This window comes from Alosa pseudoharengus, unplaced genomic scaffold (genome assembly GCF_046254945.1).
Source record: "Alosa pseudoharengus isolate Yale_2024_CS ecotype anadromous, Long Island Sound unplaced genomic scaffold, YU_APseudo_1.1 YU_APseudo_1.1_scf_3, whole genome shotgun sequence".
In the NCBI taxonomy this organism is placed as follows: Eukaryota; Metazoa; Chordata; class Actinopteri; order Clupeiformes; family Clupeidae; genus Alosa; species Alosa pseudoharengus.
The window spans coordinates 42,110,356-42,137,928 of record NW_027468718.1 but is presented as its reverse complement, the minus strand read 5'-3'; the positions used below and the strand labels follow the sequence as shown (position 1 = coordinate 42,137,928).

Here is a 27,573-nt window from a genome sequence, read left to right as displayed (position 1 = left end):
CAAGCATTCTGGCTCAAGGTGGGTGCTGCAGGTGCTCCAGGGGAGTGCTGGTTGACCATTTGTGGTGGTTGTTGAAGTGAGGTTCACCTCTTTAAAGCACGCTAGATACCTGGGTACAGTGCAATGTATATGTCATTTGTTGTTATTGTGTTGTGGTAATTTACAGAAGTAAAAACACATCCAATACTGACTATACAGAGAGGCAGATAGTGAGATTATAAAGAGAATTGTTGCGGTATTTTGAGAAAAAAAACTTTAATATAATTCAAATGTATCAAATACAGACCATTTAGTGCATAATAAGTAGTACACATAACAATTGAAATACTAAGAATAGAAAAATAAGTTGTTTATACAAATTTATGTGAGACTATGATATAAGATTAGGAGACTTCGTCAGAAGTGACTACAGAAGACCTCAAATGTACTGATATAAATAGCTTCTCTGGATTAAAAGGTAGTGCTGTCTTGTATCATAATACGGCCGGTCTACAGGCTCAGTCAGCAGGATGTAAGACATGAGAGTTCTTCTTCTTGATCCGAATGACGCCCAATTTACTGCTCCCTAAGAAGACAAAAAGAACAAAGCAATTGTTATTATGAGCTTTCAAAAAGATAAATGGTGAGAGCAGCAAAAGAAGCACACAGTGATAGAGGGCGCCAGAAAGAAGCACACAGTGATAGAGGGCGTCAGAACTCACTGTTCCTCTGGTTGTGCATTTTCCTTTTTTGTTTCATTCTTTTGTCCTGTTGTCCAACTATTCTTCAGAAAGGGCTTAATTGCACATCACTGTTGAATTTTTGCCCAGTGTATCCAAAAATAAATAGCAAACAACAGGCACTATAACAGTACTGTAAATATGGAGTGCCCCAGCTATGACACTAATATGGAGAGCTAACACTGACACGACCCTCTTTTGAATTCAAGCTGATACTATCTAAATGCCTGCTAATACCATTATGATAAATTCAGTTTGCAAGCTGTTATTTTATTTTGGCACTGAATTCCATTTAATTTCAATTACAGTCTTTCTCCATTGGTTTGGCTCATTTCTTGAAACAGAAATTACATTCTCAAAATAACACGGACAAACCTCTACTTAGCAATTGTTCACAACAGAATTTAATTTTCATTCATTTCATCAAATTGCAAATGTCTTAGTACATGTCTCAATATCTCAGTATATCTTTGCAAATTATTAAGTACAGGTAGCATCCATATAGCACAATTTCCAAGTTCCAAGTTTCTAAACTCATTGTTGATTCTCAGTCTAATGGTTGTTCTCTCCAAAACATGTCAGCATCATTTCATTGTATTAGTCAAGAACAAAATACCATGAATACCACATATATTGTTTTCTTCTTCTTTTTTTACAGCACTGTAGGCTAAATATAATTTCCCATGTTTTTTGCTTATGTGTTTATATTGCACTATATTTTATTTTTACAGTTTTTCTCAGTCCCTTTGGTAGATTTCTCAGATCAGAATTAAAATTCTCAAAACTACCTGTTCAATCTTCACATCATTGTGTCCCTTGTGCACATCAACAAAGCAGTTTCTCATTTCTCTATACCGTAAAATCCTATTTTTTGTTCTTTTTCCGTTTTATACACAATTATATTCTGTTAGCTAGACAAAAAACGAGTATGGGAACCATTGTCAATGAAGGACTGGGCTAAGACTGAGAGGTGGACATGCTGATATTTCAGTGGTCCTCTGCCGACAAAACATCTAAACATTTTGACTTGCAGTGCTTACACAATGCCAAAGGGACGATGCATTTTGGGGGCACTGTCTATTTATATGAGAAAGAAATGTAGTTTTGACACATGAGTGAACTGTTTTTGGAGAGATATGAGCTTTTGCAGGTTAACCATGGTGTGCTGAGCCATCCAGGCTATTTTGGCAAAAGCACTAAGAGTGTTGAAAACGTCCGGTCTGTTTCAAGAAATGAGCCAAAGCAATTGAGAAGGATCTTTGCAATTTCGTGGCACTGACTCTTTATATGGGAAAGGAATTTAGTTTTGAAGCATGACAGTGTTAATCACTCTTATGTCGATACTGTCAAGTAAAGTGTAACCAACCCTTCTACTGTAAGTCAAGTCAGTTTTATTTGTATAGCGCATTTAACATGCACAGAGTGCAAACCAAAGCGTTCCACATATAAGACATTGTCATTGACACATACACTAACAAAGAAAATAGCGGACGGAGCGGCGTAGTCGCCAGCGTACCCGTGACACCAAGACATAGAACTACATTTAAGAAATAACAAACGCAAAAGATGCCGGACGGAGCGGCGTAGTCGCCAGCGCACCCGTGACACCAAGACATGCAAGACAGACAACTGTAACATATGAGCTTTTGCAAGTGAGCTATGGTGTTGTGCTGAACTGTAAGACTGTTTTGTAGGGCTGTAACGATACACCAACCTCACGATTCGGTTTGAATCACGATTTTTGACCCACGGTTCGATACGAATCTCGATTTTTCTTTCTTTTTTTTTTTTTGGGGGGGGGGGGGGGGGGGGCTAGACATTTGATTAAATAACATTTTAATAGCCTCCCTTAGAACACCAGAGGATTACAATATAATATATCTATTATTTTATATCCTGATAAAAAAATATTTTTCTGAATGACTGATATTTATGACAGCACACTTTATGCAGATTAGCCTATAGCCTAGGCCTACTATTTTTTATTACAACTCTACCTCTTTAATTCAGCTGTCTGGTTGAAGCCTGGAAATATTGTAAACAAAGTAGCATATAGCTTAGCCTATCATGGTCTACTGATTGGACTTCAGTTTCCCCATGTGTGTTTAAGTTTCAAGGTAATAGGCTACTTGTTCTCCTTGGGACAGGCCCTTTTGGGAAACGTTGGTATTGAGATGACCAGTCAACTTCAATGCAAGAGTTTTAAACAAATATGTGCAGCATGCTAATGATGCTAAGCGGATTTAATAGTAATTTAGCTAGTCGTCTATGCGTCCTTGCTTTCACGATTGTGAATGTTTTATTTAAGTCGCGCGTGTTCATTGAGCAGGAGATGGAGGGAGAGTGAGAGGGAGGGAGCGCGAGAGAGAGCGGGGCAAGGAGAGGGGGTTTACTTCTATACTGTTTGGTAAAGTTGCACACATAGTCTACAATGAAAGCAAGGAGAGGTAGGCTTATGAAATTATTATTTATTTATTTATTTGTTTTTGGACAATGTAGGCTACCGATAAGTAAAGCGGGAGTTGTGGGTTGCTTTTGCGGCTGCATAAGCTGCAAAGCACTGCGTGAAACTAGAAAGGGTGTGTCGCGATTCTGCCTTTTCACACCGCGACACAGTATCGTGGATATGAATGTCGCGATTTCGGTTTCGAATCGTAAATCGTTACAGCCCTACTGTTTTGCCAAATGATCTTAGTGTTTTGAGAATGTAATTTCTGTTTCAAGAAATGAGGCAAACCAATGGAGAAAAACTGTAATCTAGGATGCCCTCCTGTGGCTGAACTGGGGTGTGTTTCCCAAAACCATTTTGGGAAACGCGCCCCCGGTTGAGATGGTCTTGGATGATGCCACTGATCATATATACTGATAAAGTATATATTATAATAGTCTTGACAAACATGTCCTCTTAAAAGTTGTATCAGCGATAGCGGGGATACGTCACTTCTGTTGATGTTCAAACAAAACAGAGAGCTAGCTCGCTACTCCCTCCCCCTCCCTCCCGTGCAATTAAAACTCTCCTAAACGCGCATCTCGACGGTTATTGGTTGAAACACTTTAATTTGCCTTTGAGTGGTTGCCAACCCTTGTTGATAGCAATTGTTTTTATGAACAGATCTCGGAGCCTAGGCTGCCTACAGAGACGCGTTTTTTGACGACCTGCTTATGGGGCAGGCAGCTTGCGGATCGTTAGGAAAGATTAGATGAATGTGATCGTTTATGTTTGAGCCTTTTTTGGGCCTGAAATCGCTGATACAACCTTTAATATAAATTGCATTGCATCAGTTTGTGAGCTTCAAGAAACTCTATTGACCCTATCAGCACAATTAAAATTCTAAATGAAACACCACTTGAGCTACACCAATGTGTCTTAGTAGAAAAACTGAACATTTTGATTCAAGATTCAAGATATGTATTTGTCACATACAGTTATAACAGTATACAATTAATAAAGAAATGTAAATCTGTGATTGTGCAAAATCAAAGATATTTTTTAGGTTCAATAATGTAATTATTCAAAAATAGTCTGTACACCCATATCCAAAAAAGCACAAAATCCAGGAACAGTGGGCCCTAATTTTATTGATGGGCAAAGAGTAAAAATGCACTACAGCTAATTCAAATACTCGGCAAGTCCATTTTGTTAAGTCAATACTACAAGCAAGTTCCTAAGTGCAAACATGAGTAGGTCAGCGTAGCACAATGTTCCCTTACGCAAAACACAATAGCTTCAGATTATACACAAGACTCTGCTCATTGCCTGACTCTGGCCATTGTCCATCAATGAAATTAGGGCCCAATATCTCCTCATAATCAGTTGTGAAAACTCTCTGCTCTTGTCGTTGATAAGGCTGTCATAGCTTCCCTGAGGCATGTCAAATGTCTTTTCCATTACCTTTCATGCACATCTTAATGCAGTGACGTTTGTGTACAAAGTTGTTCTTGTTTCCTCCGCAGCCGCTGTAACGGAACAGCTGGCACTTCTTCCTCTTAGGGTTGTAAGTATACCTTCTCTCAGTGCCATCGCAGGTGCCGCGGTCAATGGGACTCAGGCAAAAATGGGGGATGTTGAGCGCTGGAATCCACAACAACAACAATCAATGTCATTTACTATGCAGTAATGTCCACAAGGTGGCAGCTGTGTTTCATGAATACAAGAATGTCTGAGGAGGTCATCTACCCTCATACACACAAATTATGAGGTTACAATATCATTAACAATGTAATACTGTCAGAAACAGTATATATATATATATATATATACAGTATATATACATATATATACAGTATATATATATATATATAATATAATTTACATAATACTGTTTCATTCTCTTTCTCACTGTTGAGCTGTTTCTCTCTCCCTCTATCTCTCTCTCTCTGTCTCTCTCTCTCACACACACACACACACACACACACACACAAACACTGACTCTGCTGAGGCGATACAATCTCTGCAGCAGTTAAGCCTGATATGCCTGCTGCTGACAGTCACTCTCAGGGCTGTGCATCACTGTCAAATGAGTGTGGGGAAAAGGAGAAATTATGGTGGCACCGCGACCTCTTGACCTCCAAACGCGCAGGCCATTTGGCAAGCTGAGTGAGCACTCTGTCTCACCTCATTAGATTGGGACAGAAAACCCCAGAAGAGGGGCTGTCGCTGAATAATGAAGTACAGTGAGAATATCCGATGACAGCTAAGCCTCTACAGGTGTGAGACCACTACAGGCTTAGAAGAGGGAAACTTACTTTTTTATTTTCCATTATTAATCATTTGCACTCAGTAATCTATGACTTTTTTTAATGTATTTTATGGCCTTCTATGTTGTATTTTATGTCTGGTAACGTATTTTACATATTTTTATTTATATATATATAAGGAATATATATATTCCTTTTAAATATTTTATTTGTGCCTTATGCTTTTATTTATTGCTATCTGCTATTCTCTGTTTTCGGTTGATAATGTAAAGCACATTGAGTCGCCTTGTGTATGAAATGTGCCATACAAATAAACCTGCCTGGCTTTGCCTTACAGTACCTGCTGCCTCCTGGATCTGCAGGACGTGCATGTCTTCCACCGGGGCCGCTGGGGCCACATCTGATAAAGATTACAGGTGATTAGAGTCGGCACACAGACCTACTACTCAGCAGCACTGTCAAAGGCATTCCGCTTTCATTAGGGAAAATGCAAGTACTTCAGATGACTTGTGCACTTGTTACAGTGCAATTCTACTCTTAAGTACAGGATCAGGTACAAGGATGCCTTGTAGTACATTACCTAACAAAGAGTAACAGCACACCAGTACTTGCGGTGGTAATTCTATGACTTTAAGGATTAGGTGTATTATAGAAGTACAGAGATTACTGTTATTATTATTTCACAATGTACTTGACTTGGGTAATGAAAATGATTTTCTGGTTGAACCCATCTTCCTATATACCTTAAGAGGTTTTTGCTATTCATGTAGTTTTTAACATGCATGAGATGAGTATGATGGCTACAACACAGGGATTATTATTAAAAAGAACATAAACAAGAAATACGATTTCAAAATGTAATGTCTGCAAGGTACAGTTACTCATAGATTTCCATTTCTATTCAATGCACATATTCAGCCATTTAGACATTTGGAGAGTGGTCCAGATCAACCTAACAAAAGTTTCTCCTACAGAATGTATACTTCAGTAACGTTTATAGAAACACCTCAAAACGTTAAGACACAGCTTAAAATATAACTTAACAATGACGTAGAGTTAAGAAGGCTTCAGGAAACGCAGCCAAGGATACATTGCCACAAAGCCTATGTGTTAGCACACTGGCTAGCAGAAAACATACATTAGCACAAGCGCAACTCTCTGCTGTTCTTTCCCTTCTACCCTGAAATCCTGTTGAGCAATGATTTGTCGAGATTCTAATACCTGCCTCTGTATCATTTGTCACCTTCACAACCGATTTCCTTTGGCTCTAAAAACAGGCAAGCTCACAGTAGATCACAGTAGACCCACACTTCCTTGTGTGCAGGTGCTTGCTCTGTTTAAAGCATAACTCAATGAAACCAGGCGACACCCCAGTATGGAATGAGCTGGGGCATTTTATGTAGGGACTCAGGGTAACTCAGTGTATCTCTCATAACTCAGTGAGCACTGAATGAAACACATTCTGAGAAATCACTGTTTGGGAAAGTCACACTGTGACTCTCATTGTAAGGCTGGCTAAGAATATGAAACCCAAGGCCTTGTCTCAACAGGGTTAATGCTGCGAGAGAGAGAGAGACTTACCTACAGGTTCCAGCTTGTGCGATTCGTTATGAACATTAGCCATATGAGCTTCTGCAACAACATGTGAAAAGATTATTAAAAGTGTTAGAAATCAGAGCTCTGACTGCAACACCTCCATCAGAGACTCAATGCACAATGCTTACATTAACAAACATGGCTACATGTTATAGAAACACTTATTACAGTGAACAACAATGTCCATTATAACACTTAAAGTAATGAAAAAAGTTATAGCGCTCTGATATGTTGTTTTTATTATAACAGTTGGATTTAAGTTTAGGTATTAGGTTATGCAAATACAGTAAACCCTTCAGTAACCCTTTACTTGACAGTATTGCCATAAGAGTGACATGACACTGTCATGAACACATGACACTGTCATGACACATGAACCCTAACCCAAAACTAAACCTTACCCTAATCCTAACCCTATTCGAATCTCACTTAATGACAGAAGCGTTATGTCATAATCATTTATGACTTGTTCATGTCACTCTTATGTCGATACTGTCAAGTAAAGTGTAACCAACCCTTCTACTGTAACACATTATAATTAGTGTTTCAGACTGAACAGTTACTGTGAAACAAGATCTCTGTACCACAAAGACTTGAGAAAACCTACAATAGGCATCAGTGTTTTTATGCTGCTCACACTGAATTTGTGCAGAGCAATGAATGACTGAGATTCCGATATGTGTCTCTGGATCATTCGTCAACTTCGCCTCCCATTTCCTTCATCACCAAGAGCTCTCAAAACTGCCAAGCCCATGATGGGCAGCTTTTGCCTACATGCAGGGATATGCCCTGCTTAGTATCATTCAGTGAACTCAATGAACAGACAAATACACTGTCAGTGAGTGTCAGTTAAAAAATAGGCACAATAATTGTCTAAGACAGGCTTGAACAGGTACGATGCCGATTGAGACTTACCCACAGCTTTCAACTTGGGTGCCTTTGTGTGCACCTCTTCCAGAGGAGGCTGTGTGACAACATCTAAAAGAGAGTTTATTGCCAACTTGAAATGAAATGAACTTCACCCATGCCAGAAACAAATTAAAGTAGTAACATTATATTGGGAATATATGAGAATGCATTTTCCCTTCCTAGGGTGTAAAGCACAGTAATACAAGACACATCATCTTACCGGCTGGTATGGGAATCTCCTGGCTGCGTTTGGTGGGCTTTGGACCATCTGTGACGGTCTGAATGACTCTTTCTGCAGAGAGAACGAGGAAAGAAAGGCCATTCGTTTCAGGGCATGTTTACTGAGGTGAGGACCATTAGAGCGGTAACACCCTGGAGACGATTAGCCACCGTGCTAACAGCCCATAGTCTGAGTGGTTCAGGAAGCGGAGGGTGACAGCAGCTTGGCATCACTTGAAGATAGCTCGGGGCTATTATGCTGGCTGCTGCCATTCTGATGCAATGTGATACTGGGGAGGCAAATTTACAAATATGATTTTTTTCCCACCCCTCTTCTCTCATGCTGGGCCAAGACTGCCTGTCATTGGGGTATCTGCTAAAAAGTACCTATATTCCCTCAAGCTACGTAGGCTGAATTTCAGAGGGATATGAGATAGGCTATGTATCGCTCACACTGGTGGAGGCTGTAATACTGTTGGCTACATCTGTGCTAAAGATAATTATGATCTTTCATGGATGGTGAGTAGCCTACTTCTACTGGGTGAATAATGAGGGAAAATAGCTACATAATAAGGACATCAAAGACAATGGTGTGTCCTCTCCAAAGTGCACAGTATGGATGCGTTAACATGCTGGCCAAAGAGTAAGACTATTTCCATAACAAAATATTGTATAATGCTTTGACTAGCGGGATTCTATTTTCCCAATTATAAACCATTTCCTATTTGTGTTTGTAGCTTATCATGTATCATTTATGTTGCATGTATGCTAATATGCTAATCCTGATGTGTATTAACTGAACTCAAGCAGACGGGCCCCCCTTATGAGCCAGGGTTGTGCTAGAGGTTTCTTCCTACACAGAGGTTTTTCCTGACCCCAGTCACCTTAGTGCTTGCTTTAGGGGATCAATTGGGCTCTGCAAAGTGTTTTGATTCCTATTCAAACTTCATGGCGCTATGAAACTGAATTGAATTGTAAAGACTTGCAATGTTATGGCATGTTATCACCAATGGAAAGGGAAAAAAGTACCACTGTGTCCCTTAAAGCGATGGTTCGGAGTAATTTCACTCTAGGGTCCTTTGCACCATGACCCCGAGCCAAACACCCTCCCAGAACCTGTTTTCCCTTGGTCAAACCCTGGTCGAGTAGCGCTGTCGCTTTCGCTGACAGCAAAATTGATCTGAAGGAGGTCAAAGCCTTTGTGCTGCATTATTTGTTACATAAGAAACTTAATTTGTGTGTAACCTCCTGTCATATTTGTAAAACACTTCTACAGAATCTTATTAAAAGGGCTAGATGTTTTCACTCAACTCAAGACTAGTATCCAGTATAACAAATTACCACTTTACACACAAATGATGTTCCTGAAAAACATCAGCTGTCCAATATACCTCTGCCAACAGTGGTGATATGGGAGTGTACATATAGCCTATTTAGCCAGCAGTTAACATCCATTTAAAAAAAAAAAAAAAAAAAGGATGTTAAATATTTGCACTTAAATCTGAAGTTACACGGTCCCCCCACTAGCATTGTCCCTTGCACTCAGGCTCACACTCGCCAGCTAAAATGCCCACTTCAGAGGATAAAGGCCTTTCAGAAGTATAGACCTGCTCAGAAATCCTTTCCCGCAGCATTTACACAGATTTCAATAGTGTGCTCGGAGGGCAACCGGGGGCCAGAGAGCAGCTATGTGGCGCAGAATGTGAATGATGAGACCGTGTTTCTGCTGGCTGAGCAGGCACAATGCCGTGACGTACATACGCTGACATTTCGCCTCGCACTCTTTCATGGTCTTGAAGTTGTTGGCATTCCCGAAGCAGCCCCCGTAGAAGAAGCGCTTGCACTTCTGGCTTTGCCGCTCGTAGAAGTAGCGGGGGACCAGGCCTCGGCAAGGCCCCGGCTCGTCTGTGAGGTGGCAGGGGTTCTTCTCCTCTACAAGAGAACATGAAACATGGTTACCCTCGAGTGAACTGAAGTGCAATGGGGTCAAATAACATTGGTTTGAGTTTACTATTCAAGACAGTCTGGTCTCCCTGGGATTTGAGGTTATGACTATGGCATTTAAAGACATTGATTAAGCAACTAGTGAAGATCAAACACAAGTTAAACACACTATTAAGTTCATGTTTAAGTTTAAGCATGGTGAGGAACACTGATATAGAATCTAAATAGCGGCACAAACTCCAGGATAAACCCAACTACTGTATGAGTAGGGTTAAAGCACACCTGTACTAGGCTGCTTATTAGAGACTGATAGAGAATCTAAATAGCGGCACAAACTCCAGGATAAACACAACTACTGTATGAGTAGGGTTAAAGCACACCTGTACTAGGCTGCTTATTAGAGACTGATAGAGAATCTAAATAGCGGCACAAACTCCAGGATGAACCCAACTACTGTATGAGTAGGGTTAAAGCACACCTGTACTAGGCTGCTTATTAGAGACTGATAGAGAATCTAATGCAGTGTTTCCCATACATTAACTTATTTGTGGCGGCCCACCACAATATCAACATTGACCACTACACAATGAATTTCCAGGTTGTACTAAATTGTGCTTAAATCTGGTTAGCATCATAACCACGCTGTGCTGTGTTGTTGTTAAAAACGGTTGTATTCAAGTTAATTCTGCAAACCAACCACCACACATGGAATTCAATTCTGTGGGAAACATTGTAATGTCATTATTAGAGAATGATAGAGAATCTAATATCATTATTAGATAATGATAGAGAATCTAATATCATTATAAGCATAATGACCATCAAAGCAAAGTAACAATCAGCTCATGATGTAGTTGTGTGCTAATTTAAATTCTTGCCACCTGATTTTATTGATGTAGATGAAGTAGCTGATGATGTAGTTGTGTGCCCATTTAAAGAAGCACTATGCAGGTCTGGTTATTCCTTCGCTGTTTCTGGGTTTTTGCCGGATTTGGGCTCGCATTTTTCACTACACAGCTCCCCCTGCAGCTTCGGTAGCAAGTGACTGCTATGCTAAACAGGGGCGCAGCTACCCATTTTTGAGGGGTATGCAACAACAATATTGCCCCCCCCCCCCAAAAAAAAAAAAAAAAACACAAACAACTAAAGCAAAACAAAAGGCCAATAATTTACACTATTACTGTGCATTAGTGTCTATTGAATATGTTTTTAAAGAAATGCTGCCAATTTGATGTTTAACTTGATGTTATACTTGATAAGTATTGATAAATGGTGCATTGCCACTTTAAGAGAGTCTAAACGGTTCTCATAACGTCCTTTTGCCATAAGGCTGACAGGCACTCTAGCCTTGTTTGTTTGCACCACATTGACAGCACAATATTAAGTTATTACAAGGAGCCTTCATTGTTAGGATATGTAAACATGTAATGAGTTGCTGCTAGCATGACATTTCTGTTTGCAGTTGGCCATTAAAAGTGCAGTATGAGCATGGTAGCCACCTAGCTATCTGAATGGAATAGGCTATGTTTCAATCGGCATTATGCTTAACACACGCTAGTTAGTCTGTTAACATTCATATTTGCAAGCCTCCAAGTACAGACGTCATCACTTTAAATCCTACTGTTGCCTTTTTCTATTTTTAGTCGTCAACAGCTTTTTTTGCTGTATCCATCTTTTTCCATAGACGGCAACTCACTACTCGTAGGCCTATCTGCTCGTCTATCGCTCACAGCGCGGCCACTCCCTCTTCTATGTCAAAATTCTATGATGGAATCTTATGAGATAGGGCGCCTACTCTAGCCTGTTAGTCCTCTAAAATGTTATAGAACATTGAGAAAATGTTGAAATGATTTAGAAACGGACAGCAGTAGCTACATATAGAAAATACCAAATATATTATTATTATTATTTTACCATCGCTTTGGCGCCCCCATGGAGCTGCGCCCCTATAGCGCCGCATATAGCGCATACCCATTATATATAATACCTCCATGGCATACCCACTTTTTGCGCCACTGATGCTAAACCCCACTAGCTAGTGAGCTAGCCATCAAGAAACCAAGCTAAACACATGCAGGGCTCACAATAAAACGGTCGAGCAAACACGTTGTTTAAGAGACTATCAAACCACATTACAAAGACAAAGTTCACCCAAGGGTAGGCTACTTACAATTTCAACAGCAACAAAACCAAGTCGGCGTCTGTTTTGCAGTCTTCTTTGAAACTACAATCTGACTACATTTTCGAGGCGTGATGCTAAGTCACATCCGGATTTACCCAGACCGGGTCCAGAAAGTCGCAGATAAGCGATAGGGGGAGACGAAGCACCCACCAAACGACCCACAAAGTGTTGTAGAACCATCAGAACGACTCTCAACCTGCATAATTAAGGTCATTTTTGCTAAAATTGTTGCATAGTGCTTCTTTAAATTCTTACCTGATTTTATTAATGAGCTGACAAGTGATATTTACATCACTATAGAAGAGATCAGACTGAATATGAACTGCATCAGAGTATGACATTGTGCATACAAACCCCCTTAACTTCTCGACTATTCATTTGTGTTTATTGCAAAGGTCTGCAATAAGGGGCGACACTGACGGCCCCAGAACAATTACCTTGGCTGTGCGCCACCCTCAGGTTGAAGTGATTGATTTTTCCGCCCAATCTATAGGACATATCCCGCTGATAAAGTGACTGGCTCAGATCCAGAGCTTCATAGATAAAAATCACTTAATATCCTGCCACCTTTTTACTCCATGATGCAGAATTTATTTATGGCCGTTGCTAATTAAAATATTCCAGTTAAGTGGCTATCAATCATTTTAGGTGACACTTCTAATCCCATCTGAAATGGGGCATAATCCAGTGCTGGTGCACTACTGACATGAGATTTATAGGAGGCGCAATTTGAGGGACGTCCCCTTCACGGACTAATCATGGGAGTCACTAGTGTCTCATAAGTGTGCTTGACTGTGTCTGGCAGCACTCTCAGTGCTGTGAAATGTAACATAGTGAACTTGAAGTGAACTCAAGTGCTTCAAGATCTTGCATACTTGCTTGCATACTAAGCCACTTAATTTACATTTAAAGGAACATACACGTTTGGCCACCAAATAAATTCTTTCTGTAATGGCCGCAATGAAAGCAAAGAAGGCATGCTTTGATCTCAGTTTTTTTTATATCAGTAAGTTTTCCTTTTTAAACATTCTGTTTAACTGCTGGTCAAAGATCATGCAAACACACTCAAATTCACAAATACAGCTCTTCAACCAAAAAAAGAGACCATAAATAACACTACCCTTGCTCTGAGTGGTCAGTGTTGATTTTCATGAAGAGATTTTTTTCTCTCAATGAATAATTCAGAAAAGTGTCTTCTTTACAGCTAAGGACCTTTTCTACTGTCGGGTGAGTGAGGGGATTGTATTTTGATAGTGGTTTCTTGGTGACCCGGCCCAATACATCACTATGACGGTCCTGTGCATATTTCCTTCTGTCTCTCAAGGACAGGGCCATTTTCGGGCTGGCTATAAGGAGTTCAATATTTCAGCAAAATGGATTTTGAGAATATGAGGAAAAGAACTGGGTCAGTCTCCAAGGAGAGCCTTTAGGTGAGAAGACATACACACGCACACACACACACACATACACACACACACACACACACACACACACACACAAACACACACACACCATGTTAGGTAAGGGAGACACACTAGGGGGAGACAAATAACATCAGACTGCACTGGTAGCTATCTACAAAACAGACCAAACAACTCATCCAGGCACCTTAAACCTACCCTGTCCAAAAGCAAAATCCACTCAACCTCTGAATTTATAAAATCTCTTAAACTACAAATAACTCCTAGAATTGTTTGTACTCCTACACAGGGGTGGGTAGTAACGTGCCGCAAGTAAAGCACATGAGTAAGAAAGTATATTTTTTGTGGAACGGCAACTTTCCATTTTCCTTTTTAAAAACGGTACTTCTACTTTTACTCAAGTACATTTTTGAGCCAGTAAGGAGTAGGAGGCAATTGTAGGAGTCCTACAATGTTATCCACTTGGACAGAGGTTCATCCGATTTGACCTTTTTTACATAGGCATATCGGACTCTACTCAGGACATGTAAATGAAGGTTTGGATCAATTGAAGCAGGCTAAATACTCTCAGTTCTTTCACTGCTGATGAAAAAAAAAATCAGATCTCTAAAATTTTGCCAGAGAGAGAAATTAGGAATGAAATGACCCCAGTTGTATGTAGGAGGAGGCCAGGGAAAGATCCCTCCCTCCCAACAATGCAGTCTGAGTGCTGCCTCTCTACAGGGACACTTCCTTTGACCTTCCCAAGTATTTCTGTCATCTCACAAAGAGGTACATTGTTGGTGCAAAAGCTGTGTGTGTGTGTGTGTGTGTGTCTGTGTGTGTGTGTGTATGAGTGTGTATGATTAGAGATTATGTGTGAGTATATGAGTGTGATTATCAGTGTGTGCCTGAGTAACACAATTTTTTTCATCAAACTGTGCTAAAGCATTAGGCAGAGGAGAGTCAGTGGGAAGGCTGCCCTCTCAATCACATGACATCTGTTTCTCAGTGATTACCATGACGGGTCCTCTCAGAGAGGATCCGGTCGGATCATAGTGACCCACACCGGATGGGGTAATGAGATATGACTCACAACACTAACAGGCCGCAACACACTACCTCGGAACCAGGCTTTTGCCTCACTACAGTAGGGAGGGGAAGGGGATTGGTCAGAAAACACACAAAAATGCCCTGGGAAAATTACTTTTTTTTTTTAAATGAAAAGGGCTTATGAAAGCTTTGTGCTCACTGGTGAGTTACAGTAACATGGAGACAAAATTCAATTTTGTCCCAAAACTGCACTCCGCATGTGAGATTCAGTTCATGGGTCACAAATAAAGTACAGCATTTCTAGCCCACATGCTGTCCAGGTTAATAACCTGTCTCAGATCTGTGGAGTCAGTTAACAAATGAGTCTCTGTGATTTTCACTGTGCTTGACAGCCAAAAACACCTGCAATTATGTCCAACCTGTACATGTCAAACCCTCATCCAAGTGAAACACTTACTAATTACAGTTGCTCTGGACCTGAAGCTGAAAGGTTGTGTGATAAAATGTTGTTATTTTGTGGCTTGAGTCATGAATCCAAGCCTTTTTTTATTTATTTGAACTTTGGTTTCACTCTTTTTTATCTGCCAGTGCATTGCTCATGAGTGAGAGCATTTGTTTTGTCATTTTTTTTCTTTTGAACTTTGGATCCACACTTTGCAACCACAAGTTCATGGCTTATGAATCAGAGCACTTTGTTTCTTTATTACTTAGTTAGGAAACAGCCTTTTTATCTGAAGTTTATTGTTAGGGTAGGTTGTTTGGTTTGAGAGAATTCAGTTTCAAATTATTGTGAAAAGGTTGTCATGCTCAACAGTGCTTAGACAATTATTGCATACATGCATACACATGTTCTACAAATGTACAAGTATACTTATAGCAAGTATACTCTACTTACTGTATATATATATATATATATATATATATATATATTAGGGCTGTCAAAATAACTGATTAATTTTGATTAATTAATTTGAGAAAAAATAACTGATTAAAAAAAATAACGCAGATTAATCGATTCTGTATGACCTTTGACCCCGAGCCATTGTAGTCAGTAACCATTAGACTGTAAAATGAAGGAGAGAGAAGAAAATGTGCTGCCTAGATCATTGATTGGAACATTTAGTTTTCAAAAACGGCTTAATGGTGTTGATAAAAATAAAGTGTTGATAAAAAAAAAGTCCTCTGCAATGTATGTGATAAAAAAAACTTCTTCCCGAAGCACTTTTGAATTGATTTCCTCAGCATATTAGGTCATATCATAGATTATGGCCATTATTAAAATAATAATAAAAGAGTTTTTTTTTTACTTTAATGTCACTAATGCTGATTATTCAATGATTCATTTGAATTTAAATATTTAAAATACTTTCACAGCAAAAATCATATATGCGATTAATATAGATTAATTAATCACAGAGTATGTAATTAATTAGATTAATTTTTTTAATCGATTGACAGCCCTAATATATATATACATAGGCGGAGTTTGACATTCGAGCCAGGGGGGGCAGACAAAAAATAAATAAATAATTGTAGCAGCTGAGACCTGGCCTACCACCTGGGGAACACCGCATGACCACATATGGAGAAAACAAACATGCTAAATAAAGATATATATAATTACATTGTAACAATTTAACAATTCGTCCTTATGAAATCCAATGCAGCACGGTTGTCTTGAAACGCAATAGACAGGGCTGTCGCCTAGCAGTTGAAAACATTCGGGGCTTAGCCCATAGAGTCTGGTTGCTGCTAACTTTTGATAAATTAATCCACCGCCTCTAGCCTCATATGCGCCACATTGATTGAATATTTTGTACAATCATATTTTGTCAATGAAAGAATGTAATGTCCTGTTGCCATCTTGACATTTCTGTTTGCTATTAAAAACGAACTATATAGCCTAGTGTAAATGATGCCAGCTAGCTTAGCTGTGCTTGTGGAACATTGGTAAACCCCGCCTCAAGAGTGCTGCTGGCATGCGAGCCATTCGGCAAAGTAAGTAAACTCCAAATTGTAGGCTATTGAGTGCAGGGCAGACCTAAATCATAGCGAGAACTCCAAGAATCAAAGGAAGTGTTCACAGTCTGATGCCTCTCCAAACGCAGAAACGAAGCGCAATCACGCCATTACGTTAAGACATGTTAAGAAAAAAATATTCATATTTTTCTGTAATCCAATGACACGAAAAAAAGTAATCCACAGCGATCAGTAGGCCTAGATGCACAAAAAGGGTAATCTAGCCAGGCCTACGCGCGTCACATTCACCAGCCAGTTCCAAACAGGTGAACAAGGCTTCGCCACTTTGCTGTTTAAACAAAGTGGCATAAAAAGTCCAAATCTACACACAACGCAAAATCAATTAGTAAGCTGACAGGACATTTATATACATGGTATTTAGGCAACCTTTATTGCAACGTTGGCACGGCAAGATGTCCATACTAGTGCAACAGTAATTTTCGTTTTTTGCGTCCTGCATGCCTCCTCAGGTTGGCCGTAATGTCGCTTTCGATGTGAAGGATCGCAAGAGAAGAAAACCTGGCTGCTCCAATCATCAACCGCATAGCCCGTTCCTTAAATCGTTGTTTTGTGTTATTTAAATTATTTTTAAAATATCTGGTCATGCCAGACGTACAGTAGGCCTATTTCACTAATTTTCACTAACAATGCAATTACCCGTTTCCACCAGGGGGGGCAGTGCTCCCCCTGCCCCCCCCCCCCCATTAACTCCGCGTATGTATATATATATAGAACATTTCACAGAAGCATGTCTACGAAAAGAAAAGAAAACATTCTTACCATTCACTATGCACATATTTTCACAGTCTTCAAAAGTCCTAAAATTGTTGTCATTGCCCTGACATCCACCATAGTCAAAGCTCTCACAGGAGCCGGTGTCGATGTTGAAGTAGTATCTCTCAATCATGCCCTTGCAGGGCCCCTCGTCCTTCTTCAAGGCGCAGGTGTGGTGGAATATATGCAGGCCAGGTCGCCTATCATCTGCACCTAGGGTGAAAGTCAGATACATGGTTTCAGTTCAGGTGTGTGTGTGTGTGTATGTGTGTGTTTATGCTCTCTAAAATGCTCCCCTGATATAATTCAGGTCTGAAATGAGTTGCACTATAGGGAAAAAAACAACACTAGAGTGACTTCAGTGAACCCTTACTTTCCCTTGTGTTGTTGTCCATCAAGGCTTGTGAAATTCATCACTCTGCTGAAACATGTTTATATATACACAGGTCTTTAAAAGCGTTTTGATCGATGAACATATGTGTATTCAATCAAAACATTTTGATATGCTCTAGTTCACATGAAAAGAAAATGGCTATGGAAACACAGAAAATCTGTCTCATAAGTGAGGTGTGTTGTAGGCAAAGCAAACCATTCATGCTGAGTCAATATGGAAGCTTCAGCACACACTGTGAGGGGCTTGATCTGTGTCTGTGGGAGAGAGTGTACTCTGGCACACAGCCTTGCCGTTGAGTGACAGCTACCCGTGGGCAAGCCGCTCATTTAACCTTCAGCATCATTGTACACATCGAGCCTGTATCGCACCACACCGTTCCCACTGCGCCGCTCCGCGCCTTGCCACGTGGCGCGACAATGTTCGGGTCAGGAGGCAGGCATGCTTCGCTATCTCAGTTCTCCCAGCCTCTCGAGCCCTAATGAGAATACCAGCCTGACATTTTGTTCCGCCGGTTTCCATGTGGATATGGCCTCTTCCGACATATGTGACCGTGGACCTCGTTCTAATTCTACGAAGCAAACTCAGGTCGTCTTAACAGGGTTTGCTTTTGCTTGAGATTAAATGTTGTCTGAGCTGTGGCCCTTGATATTTTTATTTACATTCCTCCGCCTGGGAAGATAAGCAGCGCGAGATTCAGCCACCCAGAGGGAAATTACATGACAGAAAAGGCTATTCATGCGTCTGTCTCGGGGGCCGCAAGGACCCTCAGAGTATGTCAACATGTAGGTCCACCCCATCGCCTCCCAAAACAAACTCCTGCGCAATATAATGACAACAATGACATGGGCTGTCTTTTGTTCCCATTGGAGAGGCATCCAGGGGCCACTGGAGCTTTCCAGCAGTCTTGAATCTAATGCCAAGCAGATTTAACCCCGAATCAGTCAGATCCGACAAACTTTTTAATGTGTCTTATATCACAAAGTAAAAGGAACCAAAGGGGGGGTGTCACATTTCCTATCCTCCTTGCAACAAGATACCTTACAGGCTTTTTCCAGGAACATTGGATGTTTTCAGTGGGATTAGGAAAAACACTTATCTGTGTACAAGAGATCTAACCTTTTAACTCTCTTTGGCACAGAAATGATGACCAAAACGTACCACTAACTCCAATTCTATCGCTTCTCCCACCTGATAACCCTCAGGTTATGACAAACAGAGTAGGGGTGAATTGCCTTCCATGGCACATTCAGTTTTTTCATAAAGTTTTTTTTTTCTTTTCTTTCACTTTTATTTTGAGGACACAAGTGAAGTAGCTATTGAGACAAAAAAAAGCAATCCTAACTCATAAGCACTGCTCCAAGATGCTTCAAATCCAGCCTTATTAAAAAACAATCCTCCATCATATCACCAAAACCCATAAATATGTTCAGTCAATTTATAAAGTACTAACATGTTTTCCCAGCGCACATACTTTGACTAGTAGTGCTTATTTTTGATTTTCTTTTTCTCTTCTGTTTCACCTGGGTTCACTCCCCACGCACCTGCATTTGGATAATGGTCTAAATTACACAACACTGGTGTTCCGCCAGACTTATTGTCGATGCAGAGAAAGAGAGCCTGCTGTCCTTCTTTCAGTATGAGCCCTGGCATGTTTCAATAAATGTCAAGGCTGGGCTCTGCTGGTTTTAGGCTCTCTCAGGGAGCGTGCAATTGCGTGACCTCCAAAAAAAATGGAAACAAACTGCAGCATAATCATTTCAACCACAAGGAAACCTGAGAACTACTTCCTTGTATGATTACACCCTGCGTGTAGGTATCTGCAAATACTGCCCAAGGCACATCATTTTGATTGAGAAAGATAAACAAATAAGTTACAGAATAACTAGCCCTGGGTATTAGTCAGGCCCATTTTCAAAAGGAATGATTACAGAGAAATAGCTTGAATCACATTCATGGTCTTTGGCTGTTGAACTGGACTCATAGTCATACTGGACTAGGTTTTTGGTCACTCTGCAAACTAGATAAGGGTGCACACTAACCTTTGTCCAAACTGGCTATTCTAAATCAGTGCTTGAGAATATTCAACTTGATTGACAGTAGACTACTGACATTAACTGACAATTGAGTCCAGCAGTTATTTTGTGCCGCAACTGTGGACAAATGGACAACTGGACTGTTGATGTTGGGCAGTTACTCTGGCTATATTGTGTTGACTCTTATTTATGAATTCCAGGATACACACGGCAAGATAATGGAATTCATCACCTATTCTGAGGGCTCCGCCGTGTTAACCCAGCTTACCACTCTCAGGCAGAATAAAGTTCATGATTTAGTCCATGGCTTGTGTGTGTTTTTCCCATTCCCAGAACCCTCAGATCTCTCTGTCTGATCAGACAGTTTGAGACATGTCCTCTCTCACCAGCACAAGTTCAACCCTCACTTCAGCTCGGCCGTTGCCCTGGCACCCACACTTCGTTTGGCTCCTGTGATCTTGAAAGGAGGATTTATCTGTGGCCTTTCAGAGTTTCCCACATGGACGACATGTTGGTAAAACACACACACACACACCACAGACAGACAAACACACACACACACACACACAGACACACACCACAGACAAACACACACACACACACACACACATACACACACACACACCACAAACCCCGTTCTGCCAGAGGCTGACTGTATCTGTTCTACCCCAAATCCCTGATGGGACCAAACTTGTTAGCTCCCGGTGTTTGACAATAACAACAACTCCAAGGCAAGAGAAGATCTTGAACCCCTCCGGGTCTTCGGCAAACATGGGAAGAGTGAAAATCTCCCGCACACATAACTCCATTATTCCAAATCTACTGTACAGGCTTCAATGAAGCAGATAATCCATCACAACCCAATCAATAAACTTTACCATCACAATAATTCCTGTGAGTGTTTGCTCTTAAGCTGAAAAGATGGTGTTCATTATGTAGCAATGGCTGGGAATGATTAAACATCAGTGAAGCCTTATGAGCTTTGGTGTGAAGCACTGCAGGATCAATCACTGAAGATGGGAAACAAATCAGGACATCTTAATCACACAAGAAGGGTAATTTCCACTATATTACCAAAGATGTAGCCAGTCAATGACTATCTCAGTTCTCGGTATGACAGATCAATGAATACAGCTTTTAATGATAGACATTAAATCAATAGATATTGTCTGTATTTACTGCATTGTGAGCAACAAGGCAGAAGACTGTGTCTGTCTTGAGGAACAGTATCATCCATTTCATCCTTTCTGGGACTTTATGAACCCAATTTACTTAGCCCCTTCTGATGAACAAAAATGTAACCTAATTTAAAACAATTGCTTGTTAAAGACTCAATTCCACAGAGAAACTCGAGGAAATTATGGAATGCTGCCAGGCTTTAATGGGTGTATGTTTGGACTGGTTTGGAATTTGCTCATTTATCGCTAATTACCCAAAGCTTTACCTCAGAGATTTGGGATCATTTCACTGCTCCAGTGTAACTTGTGGAAGGATCATGATGAGACTTTTCTGTCCCCCTTTTTATACTCTTCACAACCTTAACACAGGCTTTCATCAGCAGTAACTGGTAAGGAAGGCTTTAGACCGCAAAGCCTTTAAAATAAACTTAAAATAAAGTTTTTGATGTTTTGATGTAAAATTGCACAAAATTGGGTAATTTTTCCGAGTCACTGAAGTACTGTGCAAAAAAACATAAAGGAATGCACTGCACCTTTTTAAAGTGAAATCGATTCATGTATCATTAATCAAATCAAGAGGAATATTCCAAGGACGTGCGAAGACAGGAACCAATATTTACCCATGCATCCATGTATTTACATTGCTACATATTGGTTAAAAGAAGGCCATGCCGTGTTATTGTGGAATCAATGCTGTATAAATAGAAAGCCTCTCAACTACAGCGCCTGAGATGACAAGTTCATATAACAGACCCAAGATGCTCTTGATTAAATCGCAGATCAATACACACTTCTGTTCTGCCTTCATTCCAACTCCATGAACATCATAAAGGTCACATGCTGCTTCTGTCAGTACAGTACCACTGTTACATTTTAACTGTCAGCTACAAAGCCAACAGGAGGCTATAACACCAACTGCATGATGCACAAATCACAATGGGGAATGGGTTACACATAGAGGTATAGCACATAGACAATAGGTATACTTTACACATACTCTATCCCCCCTATTGGTGTGTTGGATAGAAGTGTCTGCAAAATACATAAACATAATAAACACATTTAAAAAGCCAGGACCACACATAAAGTCTAGCGATGCTAAATATTCACTGGACTGTTTCACCATATCTGACGATGCAATTAGACACTAAAAGGTCTCCTGCATTATCCCTCTTTTTATCCTACCAGGCGTTCTCGCCCATAAAGGCAAACAACACGCCACAACCAACTGGGAAGGGAGACTGCAAGCTGTCATAAACTGCACCACTATGGCTGATTAAACACAATGACATCAGTCCTGGAACAAGTGTTACGTTCCTGTGGTTCCTTGATGGTAGAGCAAGGTGCCTGCTAACAGCAGCAAGATCATGGGGTTTGAAGCCCAGAGAACCCTCTAATGAAAATCCATATCTGAGCCATGAATCACTGGGGATGAAAGCATCTGCTAAACAAATGAATGTACATCACAGCAGCAAATCTATAACAGAAGAGATGATGGTGGCCCACAGTGTGCTGAATTCATTTTGACTGCTTAACAAATAAATATTATTAAGAAGTGTTGACAAAGAACTTGATGAAAAGGGATTAAAGGTTTCTTCTGAGCATGAAAAGACAGCCTAGTCTCATCATGTCGTGCTAATGAATATAGGCATTTACAGATAGTGTTTTTTTTTAGATAGTCTGCTTTTATGGTAATGTTCAGTGCGTAGGTTGTAATTATTTTTTAACGAGTGGAGGTTGAATGGCACATTACTGTAACTGTGTTTGCCTTGCTTATACACTCAGTAGTTCTCTTTATAACCAGTTAAGCAAGAGCTCCCTGTGTATTGTACTGACCAAGCCCATCTCTCCCTCCTTTCATACATGTATATCTGTCAATAGACACACTCTCCAGTGAGTCACGCCAGTGACTAAGGTCACACTCTGTGATGAATAACTGCAACGTTCACTTAACCTCCTTTTCAGTACTCAGAAAAATATCAAGTCTATGTTGAATTAAAGCATACCTCATCCATGCACACTCCCTTCAGGTGATCGCAGTGCATTTGTCAATAAACAAGTTCACTGGTAACTATAACGTTTGTCACGAGAGGTTATCAGCCAAAGTTACAAACCCCTGATGACATAACAGTTATTGTGAAGTGTGCCCTGCTGAAAGCCTCTGTAACTTGGGTGAGGCCATACACAAAGTGTATGCCTATGGGTGGATGCTGGTCCGGTAACACAGGAGTGGCCAGTGATGTTATTCAAATGTAAGCAGTCTTGACAGAAAATGGTAAAAGAAATAGCGATAAAAAAAACCTGTCAATACTGACAAAACCACACGTCTTTGAAAAAAGGTTGCATGGTAGGGCTGATACAAGCTGTTTCTAGGGCACATTTAATGTCCTGGAATGCTGAATAGCGCACACTTCAACATCAGTCCAATTATGTCAGCTTAGTTCCCCCTGACTCACCCATTCAACCTATGTGCCACGCTAGAGGTCTGATGCAGTCTGATATCATAGCCAAGCAGTTTGAGTCACAGTGAGCTAATTCTGAGAACTCACAGTAAAGACAGACAGGCATCCTGTGCCCCCCAAATTTAAGGCCTTTGGAAAAAGACACTGATATCAGCATTGCCAAGCCTTCCTCTAATGACTCACACTCCTGGGGATAACTAAAGCATCAGACACACACAAAACACACACACACACACACACCACAGGGCAGGCAACTGATTCTGAATGGACTTTTCCATGCTTAAAACATCCAGTAAAACCACCCAAGCCTACTCTCTGTTGGCGTGCTTTTATTTGTCTTCCCAGAACTGGTGAAATTATGTTCTCCTTACAAACAGAAAGTAACAATAGTGTGGTACAAGAGTATAAGTGGTAAAGAGTGGCCTCAGGTAGTGAATCAAAACCCACCTACTGTACAACTACTCAGACGGTGAAACTATGCATGTGTAGTATATAACTGGCTCCTGGCAATGTAATTAAGCCTTGTCATTAACCAGATGCTTTTATCTAAAAAGTATCCTGCTGGTGGATATTTTATTACTGTCCAGGCAAGGCTGGGAACAGCACCATGACCTCATTGTTGCACGAGTGCCAAACTCAAGTCGGTTGAGCAATGGAGGTAGTTTCATTGTCAGTGAACAGACACTCCATGCCAAAAGATTAATATTTTCTGTATCATACAGCCAGTATCACTCTGTGCTTCGGTAACACAAACACCACACTGCTGTCCAATGATATTTGCAGTGCTGTATGTGTGGAAAATGTAAACAAATAGCATATGTCATACACAATGTGAAAATGAGAACTGATGAAGAAATACCATACAAAATGTGAACAAAAAGTAAGGTGATTATCATTTTCGTTAACTTAAGGGATACACGGTCTGTTCAACATGTCCTGTTGAGGTGTAACATAAAATTGCATATGCCAAGTCAACTGATTTCATTAGGTTACCACGTGAACAGGCTCTGTTCCTCTTCATTAATAATCAATGTGCCAGTTCCAACTTGAGTCTATTTTAAACCATTTATTAAAAGATTTATGAAAATAACAAAAATGCTTGATTCTGCACTTTTAGGGCTTTCTTGAAAGATGGCATATTAGCATAAGTAGAGAACAGTTTACAGTGGGCAGAAACCACTCTACAACTATTTGAAAAGTGTTATCACAGAACGGGTTGAAAAACTTCATACCAAGCAAGCAAATAGAAACACTGTTGCAAACACAAACAATTACAAATCCTCATCAACATGCAACAACAGCATTACTTCGAATACTATTAGCCTTGTCACTTTGAAGAGGCGTTCAGTAGTTTTAGTGCTATAATTATTTTCAAACATAAAGCTTATTGTCTCCTGCCAAACAAATCCTTTGGCTTGTGTAGGCCTACCAAAGCTGGGTGCAAAAGACCACATCAAACACTCTGAATGAGCACTTAATTCTTGCCACAAATTAAAGTGTGAGGCAATTTTTCCCCCCAAGGAAAGTCACTGGAGCACAGCAAAGAGCAAAATTAAATACAATCCCTAATCCCAGTTTACTTCACAATACTGTAAAGCAAACCTGTGGTTTTACAAGTAAAGATGGACACACTTGTTATTATATGGTTTTCATGCATGGACTATCTGTAAGTCTAAAGAAGAGGGAAGCGGTCTGTTTAATTGAACCCATGTAAAAGGTTCAAACTAAATGACCGTAAGAAGTCATTCATAGTTTGTCAGATTTTTGTAATCTTTTTTTAAAAATCTTGTAATCTACCGCACCCACACACACACACACACACACCAAACTATTGCACATGGTGACACTGAGACATTGCTAGAGAGAAAGAGAGTACAGCTGGACAGGAAGCTTGACATTACTAAGGATTAGTTCCACAGTGAAACAAAAAACACGCTACATGGAATAAGCAGAACGCTTACGGCAGGCTGTTTTACTAAAACTACCAAGGAGTGTTCCAAATATAGGCCAAGTCATAAGCAATTTACAACTCATTAGGCACCCGCAGAATATTGGCAAATAGTAATATTGGTTAACTATGTTCTTACCACTAGAGGCTACGATATTTATAGACAATCTAGTAATATTGAGATCACAGTGATACTGTAACTACAAAATTGCCTCTCTGATCTCAGACTTTGGATTAGATAGCCTACACAGCTGACTTGACTGCAACAGCCAGTTTATGGAAAACACCCGCTTTTCGAAAGCCCTGTTTCACATCTCGTGTGAATATTTGCTTTTGACAGCACCATTAGTAGTTCACACTAAATAACCACTTCACAGACACATTAACGTTTACCATTCACCTTATAAACAAATAGCCTACAAAAGCCGGTTCATTGTTTCTCCAACAACCAACACAATTAGACTGCGTCCTGAGTTTAAATTAGTCGCCCCATGTTCCGCAACGTTTTCATTTACAGATAGGCTAGTAAACTTAAAAAAAAAAAAAAACAGTTTCTCATCAGTTACTGGACAGCCACCAAGACGTCAAAGTTATTGTTGTTTAAATAACATTGCTTCTATTTTTTCTATTACATTGAGAAAACTTACCGTTGAAGTCCCATGCGTAATGTTCATGGACAAATACAGACAACACAACGCAGGAAAATACGAGGTTGGTGGTGATGGCCATTTAAAAAAAATAACTTGCTGGAGCCCCCTGTGTGGTGACTGACAGACGGTCTGCTTTATGAACTTTGAAGTGTGGCTCAACAATTCGTGTACTATACAAGACGTCCTCACGCATTTCCGGGTGTTAAGCAGAGAGAATATTGACGTTCACAATGGTAATGAGCTGACAAACGGCCAACAAAGGCAAACACACGGTCAATTAGAAAGCACGGTAATTTAATGTGCTATTCGGTAACATTGTAGCCTTCTTGATCCATTAGACCACAGCCTAGCTGTGGCGTACACTCTTCAGATAATGAGGTTGTGGTGTGAACGATACACTAGCACTAGGGCCATGCATAACACATTTCAGATCTTTATTTCGCTGAATCTGTCACAGTTCATCATAGGTCTTCTGATTGAAATGCTCTTTGTTGAGCTCCTAGCACATCTTATGGCACTAGTTGGTTGACGGTAAAATAATGCAAGGTCCTTTTTTCACAGTAATAGCCTGTGCCAATATGTCTGCCTGTCCGTCTGGCAGTCTGTTACCCCACAATAACTCATCCACACATCTCCATCATCAGTAGCTTGCGATGTCTCTTTCTACATTAAACCACATGGGTAGCAATGGTAGCAATGAAAGGGACAAAGAGCCTCGTCTCAAACAGAGTTGCTATATGCTATGACTCATTTGGCCCTGATGAGTCTTTAAGTGCCTATTAGCTATGGTCTTTGGTGCCCCCTGAGCCTTGCGCCTGTGTAAATTTCAAGAGCTTGTTACAGTAATGGCATGGAGATTGGAGCCAAAGTGATGAGTCTCTTCAACCAAATAACTTGAGCTAAACTATTTAATTGTGTTTTTGCAAATGTTAATAAGCGTTTTATTTTAGCTAATTATGACAGAGATCATTTGTCAGCTTATAGTAAGAGACATGCTGTTCGGATGGCGCTGTAGAACTGCAGGTTGAACAGAAATGACATCAAAGTTGAAAAAAGATGTGCAGATTCAGGTATGGCTTAATTGATCCAGTGTAGTCAAAATGTCTTGAATGAGATAATGTCTTACTATTGTCTTGCTAATGGTGTTACAGTACAAACACCTTACACCCAGACATATCTAGAAGGAGAGGACATAAATCAGTTTGGTAATATAACATAGGGTTCAAGGGTTCACCTGATATAATAAATAAAATAAATGGGTGCCTCTCAGGAGTCTGAATCGGTTTCCTTCAGCTGCGTGCTCATGTGAGCAAGATGAGCATGATGATATGATAGGGGTCATGCATTCCTTCATTGCGAGGCACACCATTGGTTTATGTTGCTTAGGAACAGATG

At 40.3% G+C, this 27,573-nt stretch overlaps 1 protein-coding gene across 1 annotated transcript; it reads right to left on the bottom strand.

Annotated features, from left to right (window-relative positions):
• Positions 1 to 236: 236 nt before the first annotated feature.
• On the bottom strand, positions 237 to 26,408 carry tfpia (tissue factor pathway inhibitor a). Its single transcript, XM_076264322.1, has 9 exons — positions 26,176 to 26,408; positions 17,520 to 17,726; positions 9,903 to 10,073; positions 8,143 to 8,214; positions 7,929 to 7,991; positions 6,999 to 7,049; positions 5,758 to 5,817; positions 4,612 to 4,791; positions 237 to 565 (listed from the first exon to the last, which is right to left on the bottom strand). Exons 1-9 carry the CDS (start codon positions 26,255 to 26,257, stop codon positions 498 to 500), a joined length of 954 nt encoding a protein of 317 aa, XP_076120437.1. The 5' UTR covers positions 26,258 to 26,408; the 3' UTR covers positions 237 to 497.
• Positions 26,409 to 27,573: the final 1,165 nt, after the last annotated feature.

Coding starts and splice junctions, on each gene's coding strand:
- tfpia (XM_076264322.1), bottom strand. CDS start 26,257: ATGGCCATCACCACCAACCTCGTATTTTCCTGCGTTGTGTTGTCTGTA. Junction 17,727..26,175: donor TTACGCATGGGACTTCAACG/GTAAGTTTTCTC, acceptor CTTTCACCCTAG/GTGCAGATGATAGGCGACCT. Junction 7,992..8,142: donor GGAGATTCCCATACCAGCCG/GTAAGATGATGT, acceptor ACTCTCTTTTAG/ATGTTGTCACACAGCCTCCT.